Source organism: Lemur catta, chromosome X (assembly GCF_020740605.2).
Source record: "Lemur catta isolate mLemCat1 chromosome X, mLemCat1.pri, whole genome shotgun sequence".
Taxonomy (NCBI): Eukaryota; Metazoa; Chordata; class Mammalia; order Primates; family Lemuridae; genus Lemur; species Lemur catta.
Genome location: NC_059155.1, coordinates 45,278,113 through 45,306,026, shown reverse-complemented (window position 1 = coordinate 45,306,026; position 27,914 = coordinate 45,278,113). Strand labels below are relative to the sequence as shown.

The 27,914-nt window shown below is 40.5% G+C and overlaps 2 protein-coding genes across 2 annotated transcripts in view; one reads left to right on the top strand and one right to left on the bottom strand.

Annotated features, from left to right (window-relative positions):
- Positions 1-27,914, top strand: part of LOC123627969 (doublesex- and mab-3-related transcription factor C1-like) — a 91,591-nt gene that overhangs the window by 34,139 nt on the left and 29,538 nt on the right. The gene's annotated exons all lie outside the window — the stretch shown is intronic.
- LOC123627970 (protein FAM236D-like) lies at positions 6,009-6,848 on the bottom strand. The gene is made up of 3 exons (XM_045537531.1): positions 6,661-6,848; positions 6,307-6,470; positions 6,009-6,086 (listed from the first exon to the last, which is right to left on the bottom strand). The coding sequence occupies exons 1-3, from the start codon at positions 6,835-6,837 to the stop codon at positions 6,059-6,061; spliced, it is 369 nt and encodes a 122-aa protein (XP_045393487.1). The 5' UTR covers positions 6,838-6,848; the 3' UTR covers positions 6,009-6,058.

Below are 27,914 nucleotides of genomic sequence, written 5' to 3'. Positions count from 1 at the left end.
CATCCACGTCATGGAAGGGACCTTGCCTCAGATCAACCAGGGACTGGATGCTGGCTCTGTCCTGTGCTGTTGGTGTGACCTCAGGAGGGAGATCACACCACTCACCTTGATTTGGATGACGGGAGACTAAAAAAAGAACATGTGAAGCCCCTGTAACACAGTGCGCTGTGTAACGTTTGTCAGAGCTGAGGACAAATGTTGGTACCTTCCTAAGGTTGCCCGGGATTCATGGGAATACAGCACCAGAGACGAAGAGGGTGGCTGAAGCAGAAAAAACTAGCTTAATATCTCTTGCTCACTCGTAAACTCCAATGATCTATTCACCAGTAGCGCTGGGTGATCCTGGAGGGGTGGGGAATTTGCTGACTCCGCACCCTCTCCTGAGGCACTGCCCACTTTGCTCACATACCCGAGACATCCCCCAGGCACAGGGATTGTCAGGTGATGTGGTTGACAGTGGAGGTGGAAGTGTAAGCAAAGGAGGAGAGCTCAGAATCTGGGCAGAGTCTTGTTTCAGAAACAAAGGTGGAAAACTGATGACCCATGCTTTTCCCTACTGCTGACCTGTCTGTCCTCTTCCTGCACGTGGTTGGCCTGTCTGCTCAGACAGTCATCATGCAATGAGTAACGGGGCTTCTCTTGACATGCACACGTGTCTTCTTTTGTTCTGTGTGGCAATAACAGAATGCATGAGACTGGGTAATTTATAAACAAAAAAAGACTTATTTGGAGCATGGATCAGCAGGCTTGGAAGTTCCAGGGCCTGGCCCTGGCTTCTGGCAAGGGCTTCCATGCTGTGTCATAACATGGTGCAGAAGGTCAAAGGGGAAGCAGACACGTGCAAAGAGAGAAAACTCGAGGAGCATCCTGGCCTTATAACAACCTACTCTCTTGCGAATTAACTTATTCCCATGATAGCTAGTCCAGTCTCGCCAGTGTGAGAACTCACTCACTACCCTGAGAAGGGCACCAATTCACTCACAAGGGCAGAGCCCTTGTGACCCAAACAACCTCCCACTAGGCCTCACCTCCCAACACCACCATATCGGGGATCAAGTTTGAACATAAATTTTGGTGGGGACAAACTATATCCAAACTATCACAACAAGTTCACTTGTTTCTAATCATGGCTGACAGTAAGGGGAGGCATGTTGGACACTTTTCAGCTGAATCAGAGACCTCTACAGCCAGAGAAGGATCAGGAGGCTTAAGATCTTGGCAATGAGCTTTTCAATATGACACCAAAACACAGGCAACTAAAGCAAAATCAAACAAGTGGGACTACATCAAACTAAAAATCTTCTGCACAGCGAAGGAAACTATCAACAAACTGAAAAATCAGCCTATGTGTAGTAGTCAGGGTTCTCCAGACAGACAGAACCAGTAGGATATAGATAGATGGATAGATAGACAGATGGATGAGAGGGCATTTATTAGAGGAGTTGGCTCACACAATTATGGAAGCTGAGAAGCCCCACAACAGGCCGTCTGTCTGCAAGCTGAAGACCCTGGGGTACTGATAGTATGGCTCAACCCCAGTCTGAAGGCCTCAGAACCGGGGAAGCCAATGGTGTAACTTCATTCTGAGACCAAGTGCCTGAGATCCTGAGGGCCCACTGGTCTAAGGTCTGGAGTCCAAAGGCCAGGGAGTCTGGAGTTGCTGTCCAAGGACAGAAGAGGAAGTGAGTATCCCAGGTCCAGGAGATAGACCAAAATATTTGCCTTTTCTCTGTTTGTGTTCTCTCTAGTTCCCCAGCAGATTGGATGGTGCCCACTCACACATTGAGGGTGGATCTTTGCCACCTAGGTCCACTCAGACTCAAATGTCAATCTCCTCTGGAAACAACCTTGCAGACACACCCCAAAATAATGCTTTCCCAAGTGTCTAGGTATTCCTTAATCTAGACAAGTTGACCATCACACTATGGAATGGGAGAAAATATTTGTCCCCCCATGTATCTGATAAGGGACTAATGTCCAAAAAAATGTAAGGAACTCAAGAGCAAAACCCCCAATAACCCAATGTTTAAAATGGGCAAAGGACTTGAACAGACATTTTTTTCAAAGAACACATGCAGATGGTCAACAGGTATATGAAAAGGTGCTCAAGAACTAAGCATCAGGGAAACACAAATCCAAACCACAATGAGATATCACCTCACAACACTGAGGGTGACTATTAACAAAAAGATAAGAGGTAAGTATTGGCAAGTGTGTGTAGAAAAAGGAACCCTTGTACACTGTTGATGGGGAGGTAAATTGGTACACCCATTATGGAAAACAGTACAGGGGTTCCTTAAAAATTGAAAATAGAACTACCTTATGATCCAGCAATCCCTCTTCTGGGTATATACCCAAAGGAAATGAAATCAGTACCTTGAAGAGGTATCTGCACTCCCGTGTTCATTGCAGCATTATTCACAACAGCCAAGATGGGAAAACAACCTAAGTGCCCGTCAATGCACGAATGGATAAAGAATGTTTATAGCAGCACAGTTCACAATCGCAAAGATGTGGAAACCACCCAAGTGCCCATCAATACATGAGTGGATGAATAAAATGTGGTATATGTATACCATGGAGTATTACTCAGCTATAAGAAATAATGGGGATATAGAATCTCTTATGTTCTCCTGGATAGAGTTGGAACCCATTCTACCAAGAACAGAAAAATAAGCACCACGTGTACTCACCAGCAAGTTGGTTTCCCTGATCATCACCTAAGAGCACATTTGGGAATAACACTAATCGTGGGTCGGGCAGATGTGCTGGGGGGGGAAGGGATGGGGGTATACCTACATAATGAGTGTGATGCGCACTGTCTGGGGAATGGACACACTTGAAGTTCTGACTCGGGGCGGGGGGTGGGGGGAAAGGGCAATATAGGTAACCTAAACTTTTGTACCCCCATAATATGCTGACATAATAAAAACATAAAGACTATTGAATAAGATAAAAAATGTAATATATGTGTACACACACACACACACACACACACACACACACACACAGAGGAATATTTTCCAACCATGAAAAAGAAAGGAATCCTGACATTTGCAACATGAATGAACCTAGAGAACTTTATGCTAAGTGAAATAAGCCAGATACAGAAAGACAAATACCACATGATCTCACTTATATGTGGAATGTAAAAGAGCCAAATTCACAGAAGCAGTGACTATTCTGTACAATAAATGTATCGTATGTTCACAGATCTTTATATAATTTATAGTATGTATATTAAATATCTATTACATGATAAATAATATAGATAGTATAATGATATATAAATTATATATGAATATATGTATATATGACATACAATATTATATATGCATACTTATATACAGGTAATAATACTGTACCATATACTTGAAATTTTCCAAGGGAGTACATCTTAAGTGTTCTCACCACACACACACACACACACACACACACACACACACACACACACACAGAAATGGTGACTGTGAGGTGAGGTGATGGATGTGTTAGTTAGCTTGATCGTAGTAGTCATTTCACAGTGTACACTTATTTCAAATCATCATATTGTAAACCTCCAATATACATGATTTTTATTTGTTAATTACACCTCAAGAAAGCTGGGGAGGAGGGCGCGAGGAACCCTGTACAGCTAGAAGAACATGACTTCCTGAAAACGCAGGCATCTAGGTCTGCAAGTGCTGTGTCCAAAGAGGAGGAAGGACTTCCCTGGATCAGGCAGAGAGCTCAAGTTCCCCTAGGCTGGTTAGAACAGGGATGTTAGTGGCAGGTGTACAGCAAATCCCCTGTCCGTGTGGGGCTGGCAGAGTAAAGCATCTTCTGCTGTGAGGCTGCAGAGTCCACAGGCCTGTGTGAAGGGGGAGGCAGGGAAGTCCTCATGGTCCACCAAAGCCAAGAGTGCCTGAGGTGGACGATGACAGGGAGAGGTCAAATCAGCAGCAGAGGTATTCCTTTCAGGAGACCATGTACAGTGCTGTGTGTGGGTGTCAGTCGGCATCTGGCGGGTAGTGGGCAGATGGTTCTGGGCAAAGAAGACTTGGACAGTGTTACAGTCAGATTGGAGAACCCCAGACATGGTGGGGTTGTACCAGGGGAGAGGAGCAGAGGCGTGGGCTCCTTGCTGCCAAGTCCTGCTACATTGAATCCCATCTCTGCCGCTTGGGTTGCAAGTGTGACTGCTGGGTTTGTGCCCTGTGTTTATTCACCAGGTTTCTCCACTTCATTTCATGTTTCAACATATATTCACTTTCTAAACACACACAAGCACGGGCACACACACAAGTACAAGCACACCCATGCCCATGCATGCTTTGACTCTCTCTGACATCCTCATATGTATGCAATGGCTAAGGTCGTGGTTGTGACAACAGCTAAAATGCAAAGGAACAACACTGAACAGGCCCTCCAGCCCCAGGGAGTTGGAACCCTGCTTCTCTTTTGGACATGGCTGAACCCCACGATGTGAAGTCGCAGCCCCTTTTTGAGAAGCAGCATCACGGAGCTGAGCTTCCCTACTGACTTAAGTCCCAGCTCGGGAGGACAGGGGTGTGGTGAGGAGACAGGTAGTACCCGGGCCATCAAAAACGCTGCAGAGACACCCGGTCTAAAGAACTCTATCACACTACGATTAACAGCTTCATCTGTTCTGTGCCTGTGGGTCCCACCTTCCTGTTCTCCAGGTATGTAGGAAAAGAGCTATGGAACTTTGAAATTCTGTTGCCTACCAGAACCCTACCCCACCTGGATTTCATCTGTGCTCAAAAGAGAGTGGACCTCTGAACAACTAAAGGGTGATTAATTCACACAGCAGGCCATGTCCGAGCGCTGCTCCCTCTCTTGGCTTTACATAGAGGGCTACACACGTTGGGGGAGGAAGGAGAGAATATTTGGGTGTTCCTGTGCCCTAGTTACGTTTTTTGATATGAAAAGGCACACCCTGACAGAAGAGGACAAGACAATGTGAAAACGGAAGCACACACTGGACTGATGCAGCCACAAGCAAAGGAATGCCACCAGCCACCAGAAGCTGGAAGAAGGGAAGAAATTCTCCTATTGAACCTTTGGGGGAGTGTAGTCCTGGTGTCATTCGGATTTTGGTCCAGTGAAATTTATGATGAACTTCTGGCCTCTAGAACTCTGAGAGAATAAATTTCTATTGTTTTAAGCCAAAAAATAAAAAATAAATAAATAAAAGGCACATCCTATATCATTGTCCATTGTCCTGGTGAATCCTGGTGTTGCAGTTTCTGGGAGGGTCTCTGCCGCATTGCTAAGTTAAAGGGACAAATATACTCTAACACCACCCCCCCACCCCTATAGACTTTTCCTGCAGGTATTATGTTGCAGTGCATATAAAGGTCACTTTAGGAATTCCAAAAAAAAAAAAAAAAAGGAAAGAAAGAAAGAAAAGAAAAGCCCTTATCATATGAGAAGGAACAATGTACAGTTGGAGACCAGCTCGTCTGTGGGAAGGGTTCTGTCTTGCGGTGGGTTTGGGGTGCTTGGGAGCTCTCTATAAGGTTAGGGGTCAAAGACCTTTCTTTAAAACCCACAGATTCTACCCACACGTGGCCGTCACCCTCCCCATGTAAACACTGCCCAGTTTTTGTCAGCTATGAAAACTGTGTACATTGCTGGGGCGGGGGTGGGGAGAGAGATGCTATTTCTTCCTTCCTCATTCCTGCATATGAGTGCCCCATCAGGGTCAGAGCTGTCATCTGCGGGAAATTCACTGATGGCTGGCCGCAGCCCATTGCAAGCAGGACTGGGGGACAAGCAGCACAGCCTCAAGGAGGAGGCCGGACAGCCTCCCTCCACAGCCTCACCACCACAGCCTCCCTCCGCAGCCCCACCACCGCCAAAGCCGACCACCCCCAATTCACCAGAGGCTGGGGTCAGTGTTGAGAGTTACATCAAATACCATGAAGCAAAACTGGTCAAGCATGCCAGCATTTATTTCAGGCCCAGCAACAGAGACACCGGGGAAAGCAGCGCGATGAGGCAGCAGAGAGGGCTTGATCACCGTTCATGGCTCTGTGTCTGCGGCTCCGTGGTCTCAGTTTTCGAGCGTCTGGTATCCTCCCCTAGAGAGGAGAGCAGAGTGATGAGTGGACTCTGGGGAGCCCTGGGGAATTCAGGCCTGGCCTGGCGTTCCCTTGGTGGAAGAGGAAGGAGCGGCAGGTGTGCTTGGCTGCACGCAGAGAGAGAGAGAGAGACAGAGAGAGAGAGAGAGAGAGACAGAGAGACAGAGAGAGAGAGAGAGAGAGAGAGAGAGAGAGGCAGAGGATGGCTCTGAGCTCTCACCTGAAGGACCTGGTGAAACATGCCAGGGCTCTCTGGAACCGGCTCCTCCAAGACTCTCGCAGAAGAGCAGGCTCTCTGGGCGAGCCTGTGCCTCCGGATGGGTTCTCCGTGGTGTCAGAGAAAACAACACATTCCGCAGGGTCCTTATGCGGGCCTTTCACAATCTGCATGGTAGAGGAAATAGCCTCATCCTAATGGCCCCTCTCAACCCCTGGCCTCCATTAGCTCATTCGGCAACTGTTAATGTGCATCCCAGGCCCTGTCCCAGGGGCTGGGGGTGCAGCAGTGGACTGCACAGACCAACCTCCACCTCCCCGAGGACATTTCACGACAATGGAGGGCCATCGGACTCACCAGCTCAACAGGTGGAAGGAAGGGAGTGAAGATCATGGCTCCAGGAGTGTGTGATGTGCCCGTAGTGATCAACAGGACTTCCTTGAAGAGCCCAGCGAAGTTCTTCTCTCTGCTGGTTACAAGGAGGCCAAAGCCCTGCCCCCTCCACACTCCTTCAGCCCCTCTTCCGCCACCCATGCTTCCTCCCTCCCTCGGCCCAGGGCCCAGTGCAGTGTGTTGCAGCAGCAGTGGATACATTTCTGGTATGTCACATCCCGTCCGTTCCCACTGCCTCTTACTCCCACCCCTCCAATCTCTCTCTCCTTTTGTTCTTTCCCATGGCCCTCCCAGCAGGCTCAAGCCAGCTTTCTGCTTGCTGAACAGAGAAAGTAGAGGTGTTCAGGGAGACGGTGAGTTGTCATTTGGCGGGGATACCGCAGACAGTGGCGTCCTCGTGGGTCCTCCCCTTCATTCCATTCACAGGAATTTGTACCTGGAGGCCCTGGGTAGGTGTTTGGGTCCAAATGGGTCGTCACAGCCAGGATGGTGAGCCTGGTGACGGCATTTACAGTCCAAATCAACAGGGGAGGTTTTCCTTTGAGAGGGTTATGTGAAATGCCATGTCTGTGTAGCATTCAGTATCTGGTGGATGTTGGACAGGTGATTTGGGGCCTGGAGGGCTTGAAAAGCGTCAAGGAGAGAGGGGAAGGGCATCGGCTGGGCTAAGTTGAAAGCAGAATGGCAGAGGTGAAAGCTCATCATTGCCTAGTCCTACTAGGTCAAAATCCATCTTTGACCCTGGGGTTCAAGCAATGCTGACAACCTATGCCCCCTATTATCAACCAGGTCTGTGAGGTCCAGCCCAGTGACTTCAAGGGAACTCCCTGCTAACAGTATTCTGAAGGGGAAGTGGAAGTAGGTGGCCCTCAGGCTTTTATTTGGTTTTTGAAATAGTAGGACTGTTTAGGAAAGCATCTCTTACATTACCGTGAGGATACAGAGCTGATCTTTGTGAGCCTACCATGGGCCGTGCCCTGAATGAGACTCAGTTGCTGATTCAAGCCATTCTGTGAGGAAGAAGCCAAGAAAGGCATGATTGCAACAGAGAGCTATGGAGGGAAGTTTATGGGGCTATGGGAAGACTGAGCACGGGCAGTCACCCAGCCTTGGGAGTTGGAACACAGTCAGTGAAGATTTCCTGGAGGAGGCATGGCCTGAAAGGAGTGAAGAAAGAAATTGGCCAAAAATAGAGAAAAGGGAGAGCATCACTACCAGAAGCCCCAGAAAATACCGTGAGTTTCTTCAACTGAAAATAGGTAGGCCCAGTTTTCTGTTCTGGTGTTTAATAGAAGTCAAGGTCAGTGATGAGGTTCCAGTCCGGGATTAGAAAACTGTGCCACACGGAGACACTGAACCCTTGTTTCTGAGAAGTAAGAGTTTTTATTTTTTAAAAAATTCTGATAGCAGTCCATTGATTATTTTTCCATTGTGATTCATGCATTTTGTGTCCTACCTAAGATATCGTTGCCTAGCCTCACGACAGAGATTTTCTCTTCTGTTTTGGTAGGTTTTAATATATTACAATTTACATTTAGATCTGGGATTCATTTTGAATTAATGTTTTCATGCAGTGTGAAGGGTTTAAGTTGTTTTGTTTTTTTTTCCCATAAGGAGATCCACTTTTTCCCGGACCATTAATTAAAGAGTAGTTCATTTAATTATCTTAAAGCCTTTGTTAAAAATCACCTTACTATATATCTGTAGGTCTATTTCTAGGCTTTGTATTTTATCCATTGATCCATATGCCTATTCTCGTGATAAGACTATGCTGTCATGATTACCATATCCTTATACTAAGTCAGGGACTTTGGTGATGTAAGTACTGCATCTCTGTTCTTTTGCTTTTGGAACAGGACAGGCTTTGGCTGTTGTATGTCATTTTGTAGTTCCCCAAAAGTTGGAGAAATAACTTTTTCACTTTAATCATGATTATGGTGAATCCTAGACCAATTACTAGAGAATTGACATCTTCATCTGAGTCTTCTGGTCAATGAACATAATATATCTCCATTCATTTTGGTCTTTAATTTCTCTCAGCAATATTTAATAGTTGTCTGCATGTAGGTCTTTCACATATTACATGAAAATACTCCATAGATGCTTCATTGCTTTTACTGCAATTGTGAATGATATTGTAAAAAATTTTCATCTCCAATTATTTGCCCCTAGTATATTGAAATACAGTGGATTTTTGTATATTGAGTTTCTATCCTGTGACCTTGTTAAATCACATATTAGACTAGGAGATACTTTTTTCTGAATTGCTTAGTATTTTCTACATAGACTATCATGCCATTTGTAAATGAAGATTTTTTTATTTCTTCCTTTTCAATCTGTATGGCTCTTCTTTCTTTTTCTTGCCTTGTTGCACTAACGAGGACCTCAAGTGTAATGGTATACACATGCTTAGAGTCTAAGGAGGGAGACGTTCTGCTTTATTTTTAATCTTATGAGGGAAGCATTCAGTATTTCACCATTGAGTATGATGCCAACAGCAGGTTTTTTGTAGGAGCACTTTATTAGGTTAAGGACATTCCTTTACACTCCTATCAAGTGTATTGGGGGTTTGGGCTCACGAATGGGTGTTTCACATTATCAGATTACTTTTCTTTTTTTTATCATTTCAGCATATTATGGGGGTACAAAAATTTAGGTTACCTATATTGCCCTTTTCCCCCAACCCCCCTGAGTCAGAGCTTCAAGCGTGTCCATTCCCCAGACAGTGCGCATCACACTCATTATGTAGGTATACCCCCATTCCCTCTCCCCCTCCCCCCGCATATCTGCCTGACAGGCGATTAGTGTTATTCCCAAATGTGCTCTTAGGTGATGATCAGGGAAACCAATTTGCTGGTGAGTACACGTGGTGCTTATTTTTCCTTTCTTGGGATACCTCACTTAGCAGAATGGGTTCCAACTCCATCCAGGAGAACACAAGAGATTCTATATCCCCATTATTTCTTATAGCTGAGTAATATTCCATGGTATACATATACCACATTTTATTCATCCACTCATGTATTAATGGGCACTTGGGTGGTTTCCACATCTTTGCGATTGTGAACTGTGCTGCTATAAACATTCGGGTGCAGATGTCTTTTTTATAGAATGACTTTTGTTCTTTTGGGTAGATGGCCAATAATGGGATTGCTAGATCAAATGGTAGGTCTACTTGAATCTGTTTAAGGTATCTCCATATTGTTTTCCACAGAGGTTGCAGTAGTTTGCAGTGCCACCAGCAGTGTATGAGTGTTCCTGTCTCTCTACATCCACGCCAACATGTATTGTTTGGGGACTTTTTGATAAAGGTCATTCTCACTGGAGTTAAGTGATATCTCATTGTGGTTTTGATTTGCATTTCCCTAATGATTAGAGATGCTGAGCATTGTTTCATACCTTTGTTGGCCATTCTTCTGTCTTCTTTTGAAAAATTTCTATTCATGTCCTTTGCCCACTTTTTGATAGTGTTGTTTGATTTTTTCTTTCTGGTTTTCCTGAGTTCTAAATAGATTCTAGTTATCAGTCCTTTATCGTATGTGTAGCATGCGAAATGTTTTCCCATTCTATAGGTTGTCTGTTTGCTCTCGCGACTCTTTCTTTGGCTGTGCAGAGGCTTTTTAATTTCCTCAGGTCCCATTTATTTATTTATTTTTGTTGTTGCTGTGATTGCCTTTGGGGTCTTCTTCATAAATTCTTTGGGTAGGCCAATGTCTATAAGAGTCAGATTACTTTTCTGTTATACATCTTGATAATAATTGTCCTTTCCTTTTAATTCATTAATATGGTGAAATACATTGACGGATATTTAACGGAAAAATGACCTTGCATTCCTAAAATAAATTGTGCTTGATAATGGATTATATTTTCCATATACGGTTGGATTAAAAGTTCTAAAATCCATTAGGGAGTTTTGCATCTACGTTCATTAGGAATAGTCGTTTGCAGTATTTTTTTTCTTCGAGGGTCTTTTTCTATTTTTGTCTATAAAAGTAATGGTGGCTTCATAAAGTGATTTGGGAAGTGTTCCCTCCTTATTTTCTGAAAAAGTTCTTCTAGGACTGTTAGTAGGTTTTTTTTTTTTTTTCTTTTTATGTTTGACACTGTTCTCCAGTAGTAAGTCTATCTAAGACTAAAGTTTTCTTTATGGGAAAATTTTGAATTACAAATTCAATTGTAAAACTCTTATAACCTTTTTTAATTTAACAAGGTCTTTAGAGATGATTAACAATGAATTATGTGTAGTTATTAGAAGAGCATGCTTTTTAAAAAGTTCTCCAGCTTTTAAAATGTCTCCTGTAGGCTTCTTCTTGGACCATAGAGGTATTCTGCACATAATCTCATGCCTCCAGGTGTCCATGGGTCTGCAGTACCCTGCAGTTTTCTTACACCTCGGCACCCTCCACTGCTTTCCGTGGCTTCCAGCCCGAGATCCAAACAATGCTCTCATTTCCTGTCTGATCTCTGGGTCTGGAAAGAGAGAAACATTGCCTACAGCAGCCCTCAGGCAGGCAGGAATGTTGCAGACAAACCCCACTTTTCCCCTTCTGTCTTAAGTGAAGGAACCAAGAGTTGGGCCTTTTCCTCCCAACAGCTCCATGCCATGCAGGGGAGCGGATAGAGCAAGGGTTTGTAAAAATTCCATGGATTTCCTATCATTGTGTATGTGGCTTTTTGTCGATTTGCCGTTCTCTTGGTTGTTGATCTTTGACTAGTTTTCAGACCTTTTGTAAGGTTATTTTGTCCAGTCTCTTGGGTTGTCTCTTTGATGTTGCCACGGGGGAACAAGAGTCTGGGGCTTCCTAGTCTGCCATTTTGCTGACATCACTCATAATCACATGTCCAATTTTTAACACATATAGGAACATATAGATATTCTACTTTTTCCTTACTCAGTTTTGGTCTTTTATACCTGTTAAGAAGTCTGTCCATTTCATGAAGATTCTTGAATTTATTGGAATAAAGTTACTCAAAGTATCCCGTTATTATGCTTTTAGTGTCTATAGGATCTATTATACTATTCACACTTTCAGTTTTGATAATGAGTGTCTTCTTTCTTCATTTTTGAACAGTCTATCTGGAGCTTTATCAGTTGTTTTGATCATTTCAGAGAACCAGTTTTTTATTTCTTTTTTTTTTTTATTTCAGCTCATCATGGGGGTACATAAGTTCAGGTTATATACATTGTCCATGTCCCGCCCATCCCCCTGAGTCAGAGCCTCAAGCGTGTCCATTCTCCAGACAGTGCGCCTGGCACTCACCATGTAGTCATACCTCCATCCCCTCCCCCCCCCCCACCTCCCCGAGTCAGCACCTTCAAGCATGACCATTCCCCAGAGGGTTTTCTTTATAGTTTGTTCATTTTCTGTTATACTGATTTCTGCTCCTTTTAGTTCTTTTCTTCTACACACCTTGGTTTTACCCTGCTCATCTTCTTCTTTTTTTATTTCTACTTTTTTAAAGTGCAATCTTAGATAATTATTTGAGCTTTTGTTCTTTTATAATGTAAGCATTTAAAGAAATTAATTAATTTCTACATCCCTGCTGTAGCTGCATCTCACAAATTTTGATATGTGTGTTTTCATTTTCAGTCAGTTCAAAATATTTTCCAGTTTGCTTTGTGACTTCTTCTTTGATCTATGGAATGCTGAAAATTTTTCTGTTTAATTTCCAAGTATTTTTCAATTTTCTGATGCGTTTCAGTTATTGGTTTATTATTTAAATCTGTCATGGTCAGAGAACAGAGAGGCATGATTTCAAGCCTTTTTTTTATGTTCAATGAAAAGTCTGTGTTGGATTGCATTCAATATAAATACATGTTTGTTGCTTTATTGGCTCCCTAAGGCAAGAATGGAGTGCTTTAAACATTTGTGCAGCAATACATTCAATGAGAAATGTGCGTATCGGAACATCCCCGGCAAGTACAGTGAGGTAAAATGAGAGCATGTTGGCTTGGCAGAATAAGGTGCTCTTCTCTTGGAGAAATGGACACAAAATGTGAAAACTTTTTCCACACACTAAATGTTCACTCATGTCGCTGTGGTTTTATTACTTATCTGTAAATAGCATTTTGTTCATTCAGCATTCTTAAATACCAGTTATGTTCCAGGCATGTGTTAGGGGTTGGAGCTAACTCTGTGAAGTTTCAACGAGGAAACAGTATGGTAACCAGTTTAGCTTGGGGTCTCAGAGTCAGCCTGCGTGGGATCATTGGGCAAGCAATTTAACCTTCCTGTCCCTGTTTCCATCTGTAAAATGGAAGTGACGCCAGTTCCTTCTTCACAGGGTTATTGTTCTATTAAATGTAGATCATTGTTAAGATTAAATTAAAACATTAAAACAATGTCTGGCTTGTGTAAGGTCTTCAAAACTGTTATATGCAATGAGCGAGTGCCAGGAATAGAGTAACCACTTAATAATGTTAGTACTTCTCATCAGCATCCTTTTCCTATATTGTTAGTTCCATGAGGACACCATGCTCTTTATTGTTTCTCCATTGTGCTGGCCTGTGCCAGGCACATAGTAGGGACTCAAAAATGTTTGTTGAAGGAAGACAACAGTTTCTGTTTGCAATGAGGTAAGTGTCTAGTAGAGACATCCAAGCTCAGTTGTTACCATGACCTTGAAGATGACTATCTTAGATGAGAAATGCTAGGTCTACCCTTACTAGAATTTGTATTGCACAAGGGAAAGGACCTTGTCTGCTTTTTACCTTTTTTAAAATGCACGTGTCCTTGGCATTTAGAAGAGTGCCTGACACATAATGCACGCTCAGTGGAGATGAGTAAATGTCCAGCAAATCACTGACATGGCTGTAACAGTTGCCAAGATCTCTTTGTGTGTGTGTGTATGTGTGTGTGTGTGTGTGTGTGTGTGTGTGTGTCTGTGTGTCTGTGTGGTGTGAGCACCTGAAATCACTCTCTTACACTGTTTCCAGTATACAATACAGTATTATTAACTGTAGTCATCATGCCATACGTTAGCTCTCTAGACTTACTTATCCTAGTTGACTGCAACCCTGTATCCTTTGACCAACATCTCCTGTTTCACCCCACATCCTCACCCCTGGTGACCACCATTCTATTCTCTGCTTCTATGTATGTGACCTTCCTAGATTCCACATATAAGTGAGATCATGCAGTATTTGTCTTTCTGTGTCTGGCTTACTTCACTTAGCATAATGCCTTGCAGGTACATCCTTGCTGTCACAAATGCAGAATCTTTTACTTTTATAAGGCTGACTAACACTCTGTTGTCTGTACATACCACAATTTGTACATCCATTATCTGTCGACAGACACTACATACTGAATGTATATACAAAATACGCATATATTACATACATATATACATGTACCATTTATATGTAATATATCACACATCATATATTATGTGAAATATTACTATATGTATATATAATGTACAGCCTAGTCACCATGCTGTATATTACATCCCCAGAACTTATTCATCTTATACGGAAAGTTTGTACCCTTTCACCACCAGTTTTCTTCATAGTTTGCTCATTTTCTATTATATTTATTTCTGCTCTTTATCTCCCCTGCTCCCTCTGCCCACCCCCGCAGACTCAGACAATAACTATTGTGCACTTTGCTTCTGTAAGTTCAGCTTTTTTAATTCCACATATAAGTGAGATCATCCGGTATTTGTCTTTCTGTGTCTGGCTTCTTTTACTTAGCATAAGGTCCTCCAGGTTCATCCATATTGTCACAGAAGGAAATCCTTCTCTTTCTATGACTGAATAACATTCCATTGCATATGCATACCACTTCTTTTTATCCATTCATCCATCGACAGACACGTAAGTTGTTTCCAAATCTTGCTTACTGTCAATAATGCTGTAATGAACATGGGGGTAGAGAAATCTCCTCAAGGTACTGATTTCATTTTCTTTGAGTAAATAACCAGATGTGGGACTTCTGGGTCATATGGTAGTTCTATTTTTAAGGAACCTCCATATTGTTTTCCATAGTGGCTGTACAAATTGACATTCAGTGTCCAAGTAAGTGTTCCCTTTTCTCCACACTCTTGCCAACACTTGTTATCTCTTCTCTTTTTGATAATAGCCATTCTACCTGATGTGAGGTGAGGTCTCATTGTGTTTCTTAATTTGTATTTCACTGATGATTCCTTGTTCACATATACCCCTTGGCCATTTATATGTCTTCTTTGCAAAAATGTCTATTCAGGTCCCTCGCTCAGTTTTTAATTGGGTTATTTCTTTTTTCACTATTGACTTGTGTGAGTTTCTAATGTATTTTGGATATTAACCCCTTATCAGATATAGAGTGGCAAAAATTTTCTCCCATTCTGTAGGTTGCCTTTTCATTTTGTTGATGTTTCCGTTGCTGTGCAGAGGTTTTGTAGATGCCACTTCTATTCAATGTAGTACTGGAAATACTAGCAAGAGCAATCAGACAAGAGAAAGAAATGAAAGGCATCCAAATCAGCAATAAAGAAGTACAATCATCTCTGCAGATGACATGATCCTATGTGTAGAAAATCTCAAAGACTCCACAAAAGACTCTTAGAACTAATAAACTCATTCAGTAAAGTTGCAGGATATGCAATCAATATACAAAAATCAGTTGCATTTCTTCATGCAGACAATGATTTCTCAAAAAGGAAATCAAGAAAACAATCCTAATTACGATAGCATCAAAAAGGATAAAATACTCAGGGACAAATGGAACCCAGGAGGCAAAAGGTCTGTGCACTGAAAAACATAAGCATTTGATGAACGAAATTGAAGAAAACACAAATAAATGGAAAGATATCCTGTGTTCATGGACTGGAAGAATTAGTATAATTAAAGTGTCCATACTATCCAGAGTGATGTACGTATTCAAGGCAATCTCTCCCAAAATTCCAATGACATTTTTCACCAAAATAGAAAGCACAATTCTAAAACTCGCATGGAACCGCAGACGACCCCAAATAACCAAAGCAATGTTGAGAAGGGAGACCAAAAGTGGAGGGGTCACTCTTCCTGATTTCAGAATATGTCACAAAGCTATAGTTATCAAAGCAGGATGGGTACTGGCATAAACACAGACACACAAACCAGTGTAACAGAATAGAGATCCCAGAAATTAGGCTAATCATATATGGTCAAGTAATTTTGGACAAGAGCACCAGGAGGACACAATGGGGGAAAGGATAGTCTCTTCAATAAATGATGCTGGGAAAACTGAATATCTACATGCGAAAGAATCAAATTGGACCCTTATCTAACACCAGCCACAAAAATCACAAAAATTGTGTCTGGTTATATTCTCTGTTAAGAAGTATCTGATATTCGTATATCCACTCTGCTTTCAGTTAATTGGTGTTTGTAAGGTATATAGTTTTTCCATGTATTTATTTTTAACCTACTCATATTTTATATGCAAAGTAAGTTTATGTAGACAGCATATAGTTAGGTCTGCATTTTCTTCCATTCTGGCAATCTTTATCATTTCTTCACAGTGTTTAGATCCTTTAAATCTAATGCAATTATCCTGTCAATGTGGTGCACCACAGTAATTAATTTGTGTATGTTGAACCATCTTTGCATCTCAGGGATAAATCCCACTAATTCATGGTATATGATCCTTTTACTGTGCTGTTGAATTGGGGATGCTAGTATTTTCTTGAGAATTTCTGCATCTATGTTCAACAGGGATACTCTCCTGTCCTTTTCTTTTCTTGTGGTGTCTTTGTCTGGCTTTGGTATCCGGGTGATGTTGGCCTCATAGAATGAGCTTGGAAGTATTCTCTGTTCTTCAATTTTTGGGAAGAATCTGATAAAGATTGGTGTTAATTTTCTAAAAGTGTTTGTTAGAATTCACCAGTGAAGCCATCTGGTCCTGGGCTTTTCTTTAGTGAGAGGTTTTTAATTACTGATTCAATCTCCTTACTCCCTTATTGGTCTGTTCAGATTTTCTATTTCTTCATGATGCTGCCTTGGTGAGTTGTATGTTTCTATGAATTTATCCACTTCCAGGTTGTCCAATTTGCTGTCACATAACTGTTCATAGCAGTCTTTTATGTTCCTTTTTATGTTTGTGGCATCAGGTTTGATGTCTCCTCTTTCATTCCTGATTTTATTTCTCTGAGTCTTCTCTCTTTTCTTCTCAGTCTAGCTAAAGGATTGTTAATTTTATCTTTTCAGAAAGCCAACTCCTCCTTTCATTGATTTTTTCCCTATGGTTTTCTGCTCTCTATTTCATTTATTTCTGCTCTAATCTTTCCTAATTATTTCCTTCCTTCTGCCAGCTTGGGGCTTAGTTTTTCTTCTTTTCCTATTTCCTTGAGATAAAAAATAAATTTAATGTCTATCAATATATTTTGTTTGAATCTACAAACTCGATATTTGTTTTCAATTGATCCCATTTGCTCTTTGTTCCTCTCATCTTTTTATTCATCTCATAATTTGGTTGGGTGTTTTAGGATTCCATTTTATCTTCACTACTGTCTTATTAGCTATATGCATTTCATTTTGTTTAAATGATTGCTCTAGGGCTTACAATATACAAGCTTATCTCATCACACTCTATCTTCAAGTAATACTATGCCATTTCACATATAATGTATGAACCTCACTAGAGTATACCTTAGTTTTTCTCCTCTGGATTTTTGCAGAGTTGCTGTTACACATTTTACTTCTACATATGTTATAACATACATGGGTTATAAACATCACTCCACTTTCATCTTAATTTATTATAAGCAATCTGTTGTCATTTATACATTTTTAAAAATGAGAAAAAGCTATCTTTTATATATAGCCATAGGTTTCATTCATTCCTCTTGGCCAATCCAGGTTTCCATGTGGTATCATTTTACTTCTGCCCGCAGAATTTCATTTAACATTTCTTTTAGTAAAGGTCTGCTGTTGACGATTTACTCAATATTCTTCAGTCTTAAAGGGGTTCAATCCACCTGTTTTTAGAACAGTTTATCAAGGCAAAATTCACATACTATTCACCTAACCCATTAAAATTTTATAATTCAATTCATTTCAGCATATTCAAAGAGCTGTGCAGCCATCACTACAATCAACTTTAGAATAGTTTCATCAGGTCTCCAAAATACTCTATACCTATTGCCTGCCACTTCCCATTCCCGCACAGCCACCTCACCTGAGCCCTAAGCAACCAGTAATCTACTCTCCAAATTGCCTATTCTGGACATTTTATATAAATGGAATCACACTGTGTGTGGTCTTTTGTGATTTTCTATGTTTCCAAGGTTTATTCATGCCATGTCATGTATCAGCACTTCATTCCTTTGTATAGCCAAATAACATTTTATGGTATGGATGTACGATATTTTATTTATCCAGCAGTCATCAGTTGACGGACAGTTGATTTCCTTCCACCTTTTGGCTGTTGTGAACAATGCTGCCATGAATATCTGTGAACAAGCTTTTGTGTGGACATACACTTGTGTTTCTCTTGGGCATATGCCAAGGAATAGAACTTCTTGGTCATATGGTAACTCTGTGTTTAATATTTGAGGGAATGCCAGACTATTTTCTGTAGTATCTGTACCATCTTTCATTCCAATGAGCAATGTATGAGGGTTCAAGTTTCTCCACATCCTCAACAATGCTCATCATTTTCTGTCTTTTTGATTTTAGCTATCCTAGTGGGTGTGAAGTATTAGGCCATTGTGGTTTGATTTGCATTTCCCTGAGGATTGACATTGAGCCTCTTTTTGCGTGCTCAGTGGCTCTCTGTATGTCTTTTGGGGAGAAGTGGCCATTCACATCTTTTGCCAATTTCTGAATGAGGTTATGTGTTTTACTATTGATTTCTAAAACTAATTTGTATCATCTGGTTACACGTCCGTTATAGGTTATGTGACTGGCAAATACTTTCTCTCCTTTTGTGGCTTCTCTTTTCACTTCCTTGATGGTATTGTTAATTGTCACAAAAGAGTTTTAAATTTTAATGAAGTCCAGTTTGCCTGGGCTTTTGGAGTTGGATCTAAGAAACAATAGCCTGACCCAACATCATGAAAATTTACTGATATGCTTTCTCCTAAAAGTTTTGTACTATTAGCTCTCACATTTACGCCCGTGATCCATTTTGAATTAATTTTTTTATGTGCAGTGAGATAAGGGTCAGAAGGGTCCGGTCCAATTTCACTCCTTTGCATGTGGATATCCAGTTACCCTAGCACCATTTGTTGAAACCACTATCCTTTCCCCGTTGAATTATAATGCCATTCTGTTTTTAAAAACAATTTCCTGTAAATGTGAGGATTTCTTTATGGACTCTGCATTCTATGCCATTAATCTTTATGACTGTCCTCACGCCAAACCCACGCTGTCTCGATTGCTATAGCTTTGTAGTAAAACTTGAAGTGGAGAAGGTGTGAGTCCTCCACCTTTATTCTTTTTTTCTAAGATTGCTTTGGCTATTCTGGATCCCTATCTTGAGTTTGCACGTGAATTTTAGGATCAGCTTGTGAATTTCTGCAAAGAAGTCAGCAGGGATTTTGATGGAGATTGCATTGGATCTGTAGATCAGTTTGGGGAGTACTGCTATATTAACAATAGTAAGTCTTCCCATCAATGAGCAGGGGACATCTTTCCAAGTTTTTCTTGTTATAAATTATGGTTAACAACACATAACATAAAATTTATCATTATAACCATTTCTAAGTGTGCAGATCTGTGGCATTAAGAAATTCACGTTGTTGTGCAACTGTCACCACCATTCGCCTCCAGAACTTTTTCATTTTCCGCCAAATGAAACTCTATACCCATTAAACATTAACTCTGCACTCCCCGCTGACTGCCAGGCTCTGGCAACTACCATTCTAGTTTCTGTCTCTATGATTTTGACTATTTCTAGATACCTCACGTAAGTGGTATCACGTAACATTTATCCTTTTGTGACCAGCTTGTTTCGCTTAGCATAGTGTCTTTAACGTTTACCAGATGATGCATCATGTGTCAGAGTTTGCTTCCTTTTTAAGGCAGAATAATATTCCATTGTATGGTTATACCACCTCTTGTTTATCCATCTTTTCATCAATGGGCACTTTGGTTGCATCTACCTTTTGGCTATTGTGAATAATGCTGCTGTGAACATGGATGTAAAATGTCTTTTTGAGTCCAGTATTCATTTTGGGGGGGATATGTACCCAGAGGTGGAATTGCTGGACCATATGGTCATTCTGTATTTAGTGTTTTGAGGAAAGGTGGCTCTGTTTTCCCAGGTGGCTGCACCTTTTCACATTCCCACCAGCAATGCACAGGGATTTGAACATTTTTGCATTTTTTATGTCCTTTCATTTCTTTCCACAATGTTTTGTGGTTTCAGAGTTTAAGTTTTTCACTTTCTGTTAAATTTATTCCTACGTATTTTATTATTTTTGATGCTACTGCAAATGGAATTGTTTTCTCTTTTTTTTTTTTTTTTTTTTTGAGACAGAGTCTCGCTTTGTTGCCCAGGCTAGAGTCAGTGCCGTGGCGTCAGCCTACCTCACAGCAACCTCAAACTCCTGGGCTTAAGCGATCCTACTGCCTCCACCTCCCGAGTAGCTGGGACTACAGGCATGCGCCACCATGCCCAGCTAATTTTTTCTATATATATTTTTAGTTGGCCAGATAATTTCTTTCTACTTTTAGTAGAGACCGGGTCTCGCTCTTGCTCAGGCTGGTCGCAAACTCCTGAGCTCAAACGATCTGCCCTCCTCGGCCTCCCAGAGTGCTAGGATTACAGGCGTGAGCCACCACTCCCAGCCTTGGAATTGTTTTCTTAATTTCATATTTGATGTTCTTTTTGCTACTCTATGGAAATGGAAATTAGTTTTGTGTATTGACATTATATCCTTCTACCTCACTCAATTCAATTATTATTTTTAAGGTGTTTTTGTGGATTCCTTAGGATTCTATAATTACAAGACAATGCAGTATGCTAATAGAGATAGTTTTACATCTTTATTTCCCATCTTAATGCTTTTTATTTCTTTTTCATGCCCAATTACCCTGGCTAGAACCCTCAGTACATTGTTGAGTAGAAGTGGCAACAGCATGCACCCTTTTGTACTGTTTCTGACATCGTGGTTAGAGGATTTGGCCTTTCACCTTTAAATATGATGATACCTGTGGGCTTTTCATAGGCACTCTTTGTCAGCTTGAGGAAGTTCCCTTCTTTTCCAAGTTTGCCGAGTGTATTTCTCATGAAGGGCTGTTGAAGTTTTGCAAATGCTACGTCTGCATAAGTTGAGATAATCACGTGTTTCTTAAACAATTCTATTTACGTGGCAAAATCCATTAATTGACTTGTGGGTGCTAAAGCAGCCTTACGTACCTCGGATAAATCCCACTTGGTCATGGAGTATAATTCTTTCCGTATTTTGCTGGATTTGGTTTGCTAGTATTTCGTTGAGGAATTTTTCTGTCCATATTCATAAGAGATATTGGCCGTAGTTTTCTTTTGATGTCTATATATGATTTTATTGTCAGGCTAATGACTTAGGAAGTTTTCCCTCCTCTTCCATTTATTTTGGAAGAGTTTGTGAAGAATTGCTATTGATTCTTTCTTACATATTTAGCAGAATTCGCCGGTGAAGCCATCTTAGCCTGGGCTTTTATATCTGGGTAGTTTTTCTTTTCATTACTAATTTATTCTGTTTCACTTTCATAATGCTATTCATTTTGTCTATTTCTCCTTGAGCCAGTTTGTATGGTTCCTGTCTATCCAGGATCTCGTCCATTTCGTCTAAGCCATCAAATCTATTTGCACACAATTGTTCATATTATGTCTTTTTTTGTTAAGGCAGTCTTCCTTGGAATACATATATTAGGTCTTATAGTCCTCTATATTTCTGTAATGTTGATAATAGTGTCTCCTCTTTCTTTCTTGATTTTAGTAAATTGAGTCTCCTCACTTTTCTCTGGTCAATCCAGCTTACAGTTTGTCAATTTTGTTGACGTTTTCAAGGATCAGACTTTTGCTTCATTGGTTTATCTCTGTTGCTTTTCTGTTCTTTATTTCATTCATTTATCTTCTAATAATTGTTCACTCTTTCCTCCCATTTGCTTAGGTTTAGTTTGCTCTTTTACCCAGTGTCTTGTGGAAGGAAAGGTTATTGACCTGAGATATATCTTCTTTTTTCTTTTTATTTTCTTCTTTTGAAAATATAGGCATTTAGAGCTGTAATTTTTTTTCTCTAAGCACTGCTTAACTGCATCCCATAAATTTGGCTATGGTGAGTCTTTATTTTCATACATGTGAAAGTGTTCTCTAATTTCTACTTTGATTTCTTCTTTGACCCATTGTTTATTTAGGAGTTTGTTAATTTCTTTATATTTATGAATTTCCTGATAATGTGCCTCTTATTGATTTCTTTTTTTTCTAATTCAGGAAATTATGGGGGTACAAGCATTTTGGTTACATGTTATGACTTTGCCACATCCCAACCCTGATTTGAGACATGCCCTTCCTCCCCCTCTACAATGCTCACCACATCCATTAGTTGTGAGTTTACCCACCCCAGCCCCCCTACCCCCAAAGAACATTACTACTGTGTGAGCACCTTAGTGTTGATCAGTCAGTGCCAGTTCTATCTTCATTCCACTGTGGTCAGAGAATCTACTTTATATCGTTTCTATTCCTTTAAATTATTTATTTATTTATTTATTATTTATTATTTTTTTGAATTTCAAAATATTTGGGGGGAGAAATGTTTTTGTTACCTGGATACCTTGTATAACGCTTAAGTCAGGGCTGTTGGTATGTCTGTCACCAGAATAGTGTTTGTAGTACCCCACAGGTAAGTTTTTATCCCACACCTCCTTTCCCCCCTCCCCCTCCTTGCATTCCAGTGTCCTTTATATCTCTTAGTGCCTGTGTATACCCATGATTTAGCTCGCACTTATTAGTAAGAACATATGGTGTTTGGTTTTCCATTCCTGAGATACTTCACTTAGGATAATGGTCTCCAGTTCCATCCAAGTTGCTGCAAAAGACATTATTTAATTCCTTTTTATGGCTGAGTAGTACTCCATGGAAAGTGTGTGTGTGTGTGTGTGTGTGTGTGTGTGTGTGTGTGTGTGTGTATGTGTATATGCCACATTTTCTTCATACACTCGGGAATTGATGAGCACTTAGGTTGGTTCCACATCTTTGCAATTGTGAATTTTGGTGGAATAAACATTTCAGTGCAGGTGTCCTTTTTTTTTTTTTTTTGAGACAGAGTCTCGCTCTGTCACCCTGGCCAGAGTGCCGTGGCATCGACTTAGCTCACAGCAACCTCAAACTCCTGGGCTCAAGCAATCCTTCTGCCTCAGCCTCCCAAGTAGCTGGGACTACAGGCATGTGCCACCATGCCCGGCTAATTTTTTTTTCTATATATATTTTTAGATGTCCATATAACTTCTTTCTATTTTTAGTAGAGACGGGGTCTCACTCTTGCTCAGGCTGGTCTCGAACTCCTGAGCTCAAGTGATCTACCCACCTCGGCCTCCCAGAGGGCTAGGATTACAGGCGTGAGCCACCGTGCCTGGCCCAGGTGTCCTTTTAATAAAATGACTTTATATCCTTTGGGTAGATATGCAGCATGGGATTTCTGGATCGAATGGTAGGCCTATGCTTATTTCTTTGAGGAATCTCCATACTGTTTTCCATAGAGGCTGAACTGATTTGCAGTCCCACCAACGGTGTATAAGCATTCCTTTCTCTCTGCATCCACGCCAGCATCTATTGTGTTTTGACTTTTTAGTGATGACTATTCTGATAGGCGTAAGGTGGTATCTCGTTGTCATTTTAATTTGCATTTCCCCGATGAGTAGTGATGTTGAGCACTTTTTCATATATGTGCAGGCCATTTCTCTTTCTTCTTTTGAAAAACTTCTCCTCATGTCTTTTACCCACTTTTTGATGCGGTTGGTTGTTTTCTCTTGCTGGTTTGTTTGAGTTCTTTGTAGATTCTGGAAATTAGCCCTTTATCAGATGTATAGTTTGTGAACATTTTCTCCCATTCTGTAGGTTGTCTATTCGCTCTGTTGATTATTTCCTTTGCTGTGCAGAAACATTTCATTTTAATTAACTGCCATTTGTTTATTTTTGTTGTTGCTGTATTTGACTTTGGGGTCTTAGTCATAAATTCTTCACCTAGACCAACGTCTAGAAGAGTGTTTCCTACATTTTCTTCTAGAATTTTCACGGTTCCATGCCTTATGTTTAAGTCTTTTATCTATCTTGAATTAATTTTTGTATATGGCGAGAAATAGGGGTCCTAGTTCATTCTTCGGCATGTGGCTATGCAGTTTTCCAGCACCATTTATTGAATGGGGCTTCCTTTTCCCAGTATATTCTGTAGTCTGCTTTGTCGAAGATCTGTTGGTCATAGCTATATGGTTTTATCTCTGGGTTTTCTGCTCTGTTCCACTGGCCTGTGTCTCTACTTTTACACCAGTACCATACTGTTTTGGTTACCAGAGCACTGTAGTATAATTTGAAATCAGGTTATGTGAGGCCTCCAGATTTGTTCTTTACTGCTTAGGATTGCTTTGGCTATTCGGGATCATTTTTGGTTCCAAATGAAGCTTAGGATAATTTTTCCTAGGTCTGTGAAATAAGACATTGGCGTTTTGATGGGGGTTGTGCTGAAACTGTAAATCACTTTGGGCAGTATGACCATTTTAACAGTGTCAATTCTGCCAATCCATGAGCAAGGGATGTTTTTCCATTTGTTTGTGTCATCTGCAATTTCCTTCATCAGTGTTTGTTTCATACTTCTCATTGTAGAGATCTTTTACCTCCTTGGTTGAGGACATTCCTAGGTACTTTATTTTCTTTGTAGCTATTGCGAATGGTATGGAGTCCTTGATTTGACTCTCAGCTTGACTGTTATTAGTATATAGAAGTGCTACTGACTTTTGTACATCGATTTTGTAACCTGAGTCTTTGCTGAATTTATTTATCGATTCTAGGAGTCTTTTGGTGGAGTCTTTAGGGTTTTCTAGATACAAGATTATATCATCAACAAACAGGGATAGTTTGACCTCTTCTTTCCCAATTTGGATGCTCTTTATTTCTTTCTCTCGCCTGGTTGCTCTGGCTAGGACTTCCAACACTATGTTGAATAGAAGTGGTGACTTGCCTTGTTCCAGTTCTTAGGGGGAATGCTTTCAACTTTCCCCCATTCAGTATGATGTTAGCTGTGGGTTTGTGATATATGGATTTTACAAATTTTGAGGTATGTTCCTTCTATGCCTAGTTTGTTGAGGGTTTCTATCATGAAAGGGTGCTGGATTTTATCAAATGCTTTTTCTGCGTCTGTTCTGATGACCGTATGGTCTTTGTTTTTGCTTCTGTTTATGTGGTGAATCACATTTATTGATTTGCATATGTTGAACCATCCTTGCATCCCTGCGATGAAACCCACTTGATCATGGTGAATTATCTTTTTGATGTGCTGTTGAATTCAGTTTGCTAGTATTTTGCTGAGGATCTTTGCATCTGTGCTCATAAGGCATATTGGTCTGCAGTTTTCTTTTTTTGTTGTGTCCTTTCCTGGCCTTCGTATCAAGGTGATACAGGCTTTATGGAATGAGTTAGGGATGAAACCCTCCTTCTCAATGTTATAGAATAATTTCTGTAAGAGAGGTACCAGTTCTTCTTTGTAGATTTGGTAGGATTTGGCTGTGAATCCGTATGGCCTGGGGCTTTTTATGGTTGGGAGATTTTATTTGTTACTGCTTCAATCTCACTGCTCATTATTGGTCTGTTCAGGATTTCTATTTCTTGACTTGATTCAAGCTCGGGAGGTTGTGTGTTTCCAGGAATTGATCCATTTCCTAGGTTTCCTAGTTTGTTCGCATAGTGGTTTCTGTAGTATCCAAAGATGCTATTTTGTATTTTCATGGTATCACTTGTAATGCCTCCTTTTTCATTTCTGGTTGAGCTAATTTGAGTCCTTTCTCTTCTATGTCTGTTTAATCCACCTAGTGGTGTATCAATTTTGGTTATCTTTTCAAAGAACCAATTTTTTCTTCCATTGATCTTTTTTTGGATTCCATTTCATTTAGTTCTGGTCTGAACTTTGTTATTTCATTTCTTCCGCTGCCTTGGGTTTGCCTTGTTCTTCTTTTTTACTTCCTTGAGATGCGACATTAGGTTGTTAATTTGTGATCTTTCTGTCTTTTTGAGGAAGGCATTTAAAGCTACGAATTTTCATCCTAGCAATGCTTTTGCTCTATCCCATAGATTTTGATTGCTTGTGTCTCCTTTGTTGTTCAGTTCAAGGAATGTTTTGATTTCTACCTTAATTGCATCATTGACCCAAGGATCGTTCAGCAGCAGGTTGTTTAATTTCCATGACTTTCTGTAGAATTGAGTGTTTCTCCTAGAATTGACTAATCATTTTATTCCACTGTGGTCTGAGAAGATACATGGTATGATTTCTATGTTTTTTTTTTGTTAATTTGCTGAAACTCGTTTTGTGGCCCAACTTATGTTCAATCTTGGAAAATGTCCCATGTGCTGATGAGACAAATGTATATTCAGTAGTTTTGGGGTAGAATGCTCTGTAAATGTCTGTCAGGTCCATTTGTTCTAGAGTCTTATTTAAGTCCAGTGTTTCTTATTCATTTTCTGCTTTGATGGTCTGTTCAGTTCTGTCAGTGGGGTGTCAAAGTCCCTGGCAATTAAGATGCTACCTTTTATCTCTTTGCTTAGATCTTGTAGAATTTGCTTTATCAATCTGGGAGCTCCTGTGTTAGGTGCGTATATAATTAGAATGGTTAGATCTTCTTATTGAATTGCTCCCTTTACCATTGTATAATGACCATCTTTTTCTTTTGTTACCACTGTTGATTCATAGTCCATTTTATCTGATGTGAGAATGGCTACACCTGCTCTCTTTTGATTTCCGTTTGTATGGAAAAGTTTTTCCCATCCCTTCACCTTCAGTCTGTGTGAGTCCTTGTGGGTTTGATATGTTCCCTGAAGACAGCAGATAATTGGGTTGTGGTTTTTCATCCATCCAGCCAATCTGTGTCTTTTAAGTGGGGCATGCAGACCGTTCATGATGAGTGTTAGTATTGATATGTGAGATGCTGTTCTGTTCATGCTGTTGGGTGATAACTTTTTATTTTGAATTCCCTCTTGTGGCTATTGTTTTATAAGAGCTGTGAGCATTAACTTTTGGGTGTTTTTACACCAGTTGGTATCTGTTGCACTGTCCCATGTATAATGCACCTTTGATCATTTCCTGTAGGGCAGGTCCAGTAGTGACAAATCCCCATAGTGTTCGCTTGTCTGGAAAGGTCTCTATTTCTCCATCATTTATGAAGCTTAGTTTTACAGGATACAAAATTGTTGGCTGGCACTTGTGCTGTTTCAGAAGACTAACCATGGGGCCCCAGTCCCTTCTGTCTTGTAAGGTCTCTGCTGAGGAGTCTGCTGTTAGCTTGATGGGCTATTCCTTTGTAGGTTAGGTGTTGCTTTCATCTTAAAGCTTGCAGGATTTTCTCCTTCATTTTGACCTTGGCCAAGTTGATGATTATTTGTCTTAGAGATGTCCTATTTGCTATGAATCTTCCTGGAGTTCGATGACCATCAAGTATCTGGATATCTGAATCTCTGGCAATACAAGGGAACTTTTCCTCAATAACTCCTTAGAATAAGTTTTCCATGCTTTTTGCTTTTTCTTCTTCTTCCTATGGGATACCTATAATTTATATATCAGCTCATTTTACATAGTCCCATATTTCTCTGAGTGATTGTTCATTCTTCTTTATTCTTTTTCCTGTGTCTTTGATGGACTGGGTTAGTTCGGAAGCCTTGTCTCTGAGTTGTGAGATTCTTTCATCTGCTTGGGTCTAGTCTGTTGTTGAAGCTTTCTGTTGTATTTTGTAATTCCCTAAATGACTCTTTCATTTCTTTAAGTTCTGTTATATCCTTTCTTATGTTGTCTGTTTCATCAGTGAGTTTTTCATATTTTTAAGTCATGTTGTGACTTTTTTTTTTTTTTTTGGTTTCTTTGTTTTGGTTTAAAACTTTCTCTTCAATCCCATTCATCACGTTTGCCATCCATCCTCTGAATTCCATTTCTGACATTTCAATAATTTCCTTTTAGTTGGGGTCCATTGCTGTGGATCTATTGTGATTCTGTGGGGGTGTGGAACAAGCTTTTTTTTTTTTTTTTCATGTTTCCAGAATTCTTTTGCTGGTATCTTGTTATCTGAAACCTCT

Coding starts and splice junctions, on each gene's coding strand:
- LOC123627970 (XM_045537531.1), bottom strand. CDS start 6,837: ATGGGTGGCGGAAGAGGGGCTGAAGGAGTGTGGAGGGGGCAGGGCTTT. Junction 6,471..6,660: donor TCCTTCCACCTGTTGAGCTG/GTGAGTCCGATG, acceptor TCTACCATGCAG/ATTGTGAAAGGCCCGCATAA. Junction 6,087..6,306: donor TGTTTCACCAGGTCCTTCAG/GTGAGAGCTCAG, acceptor TCTCCTCTCTAG/GGGAGGATACCAGACGCTCG.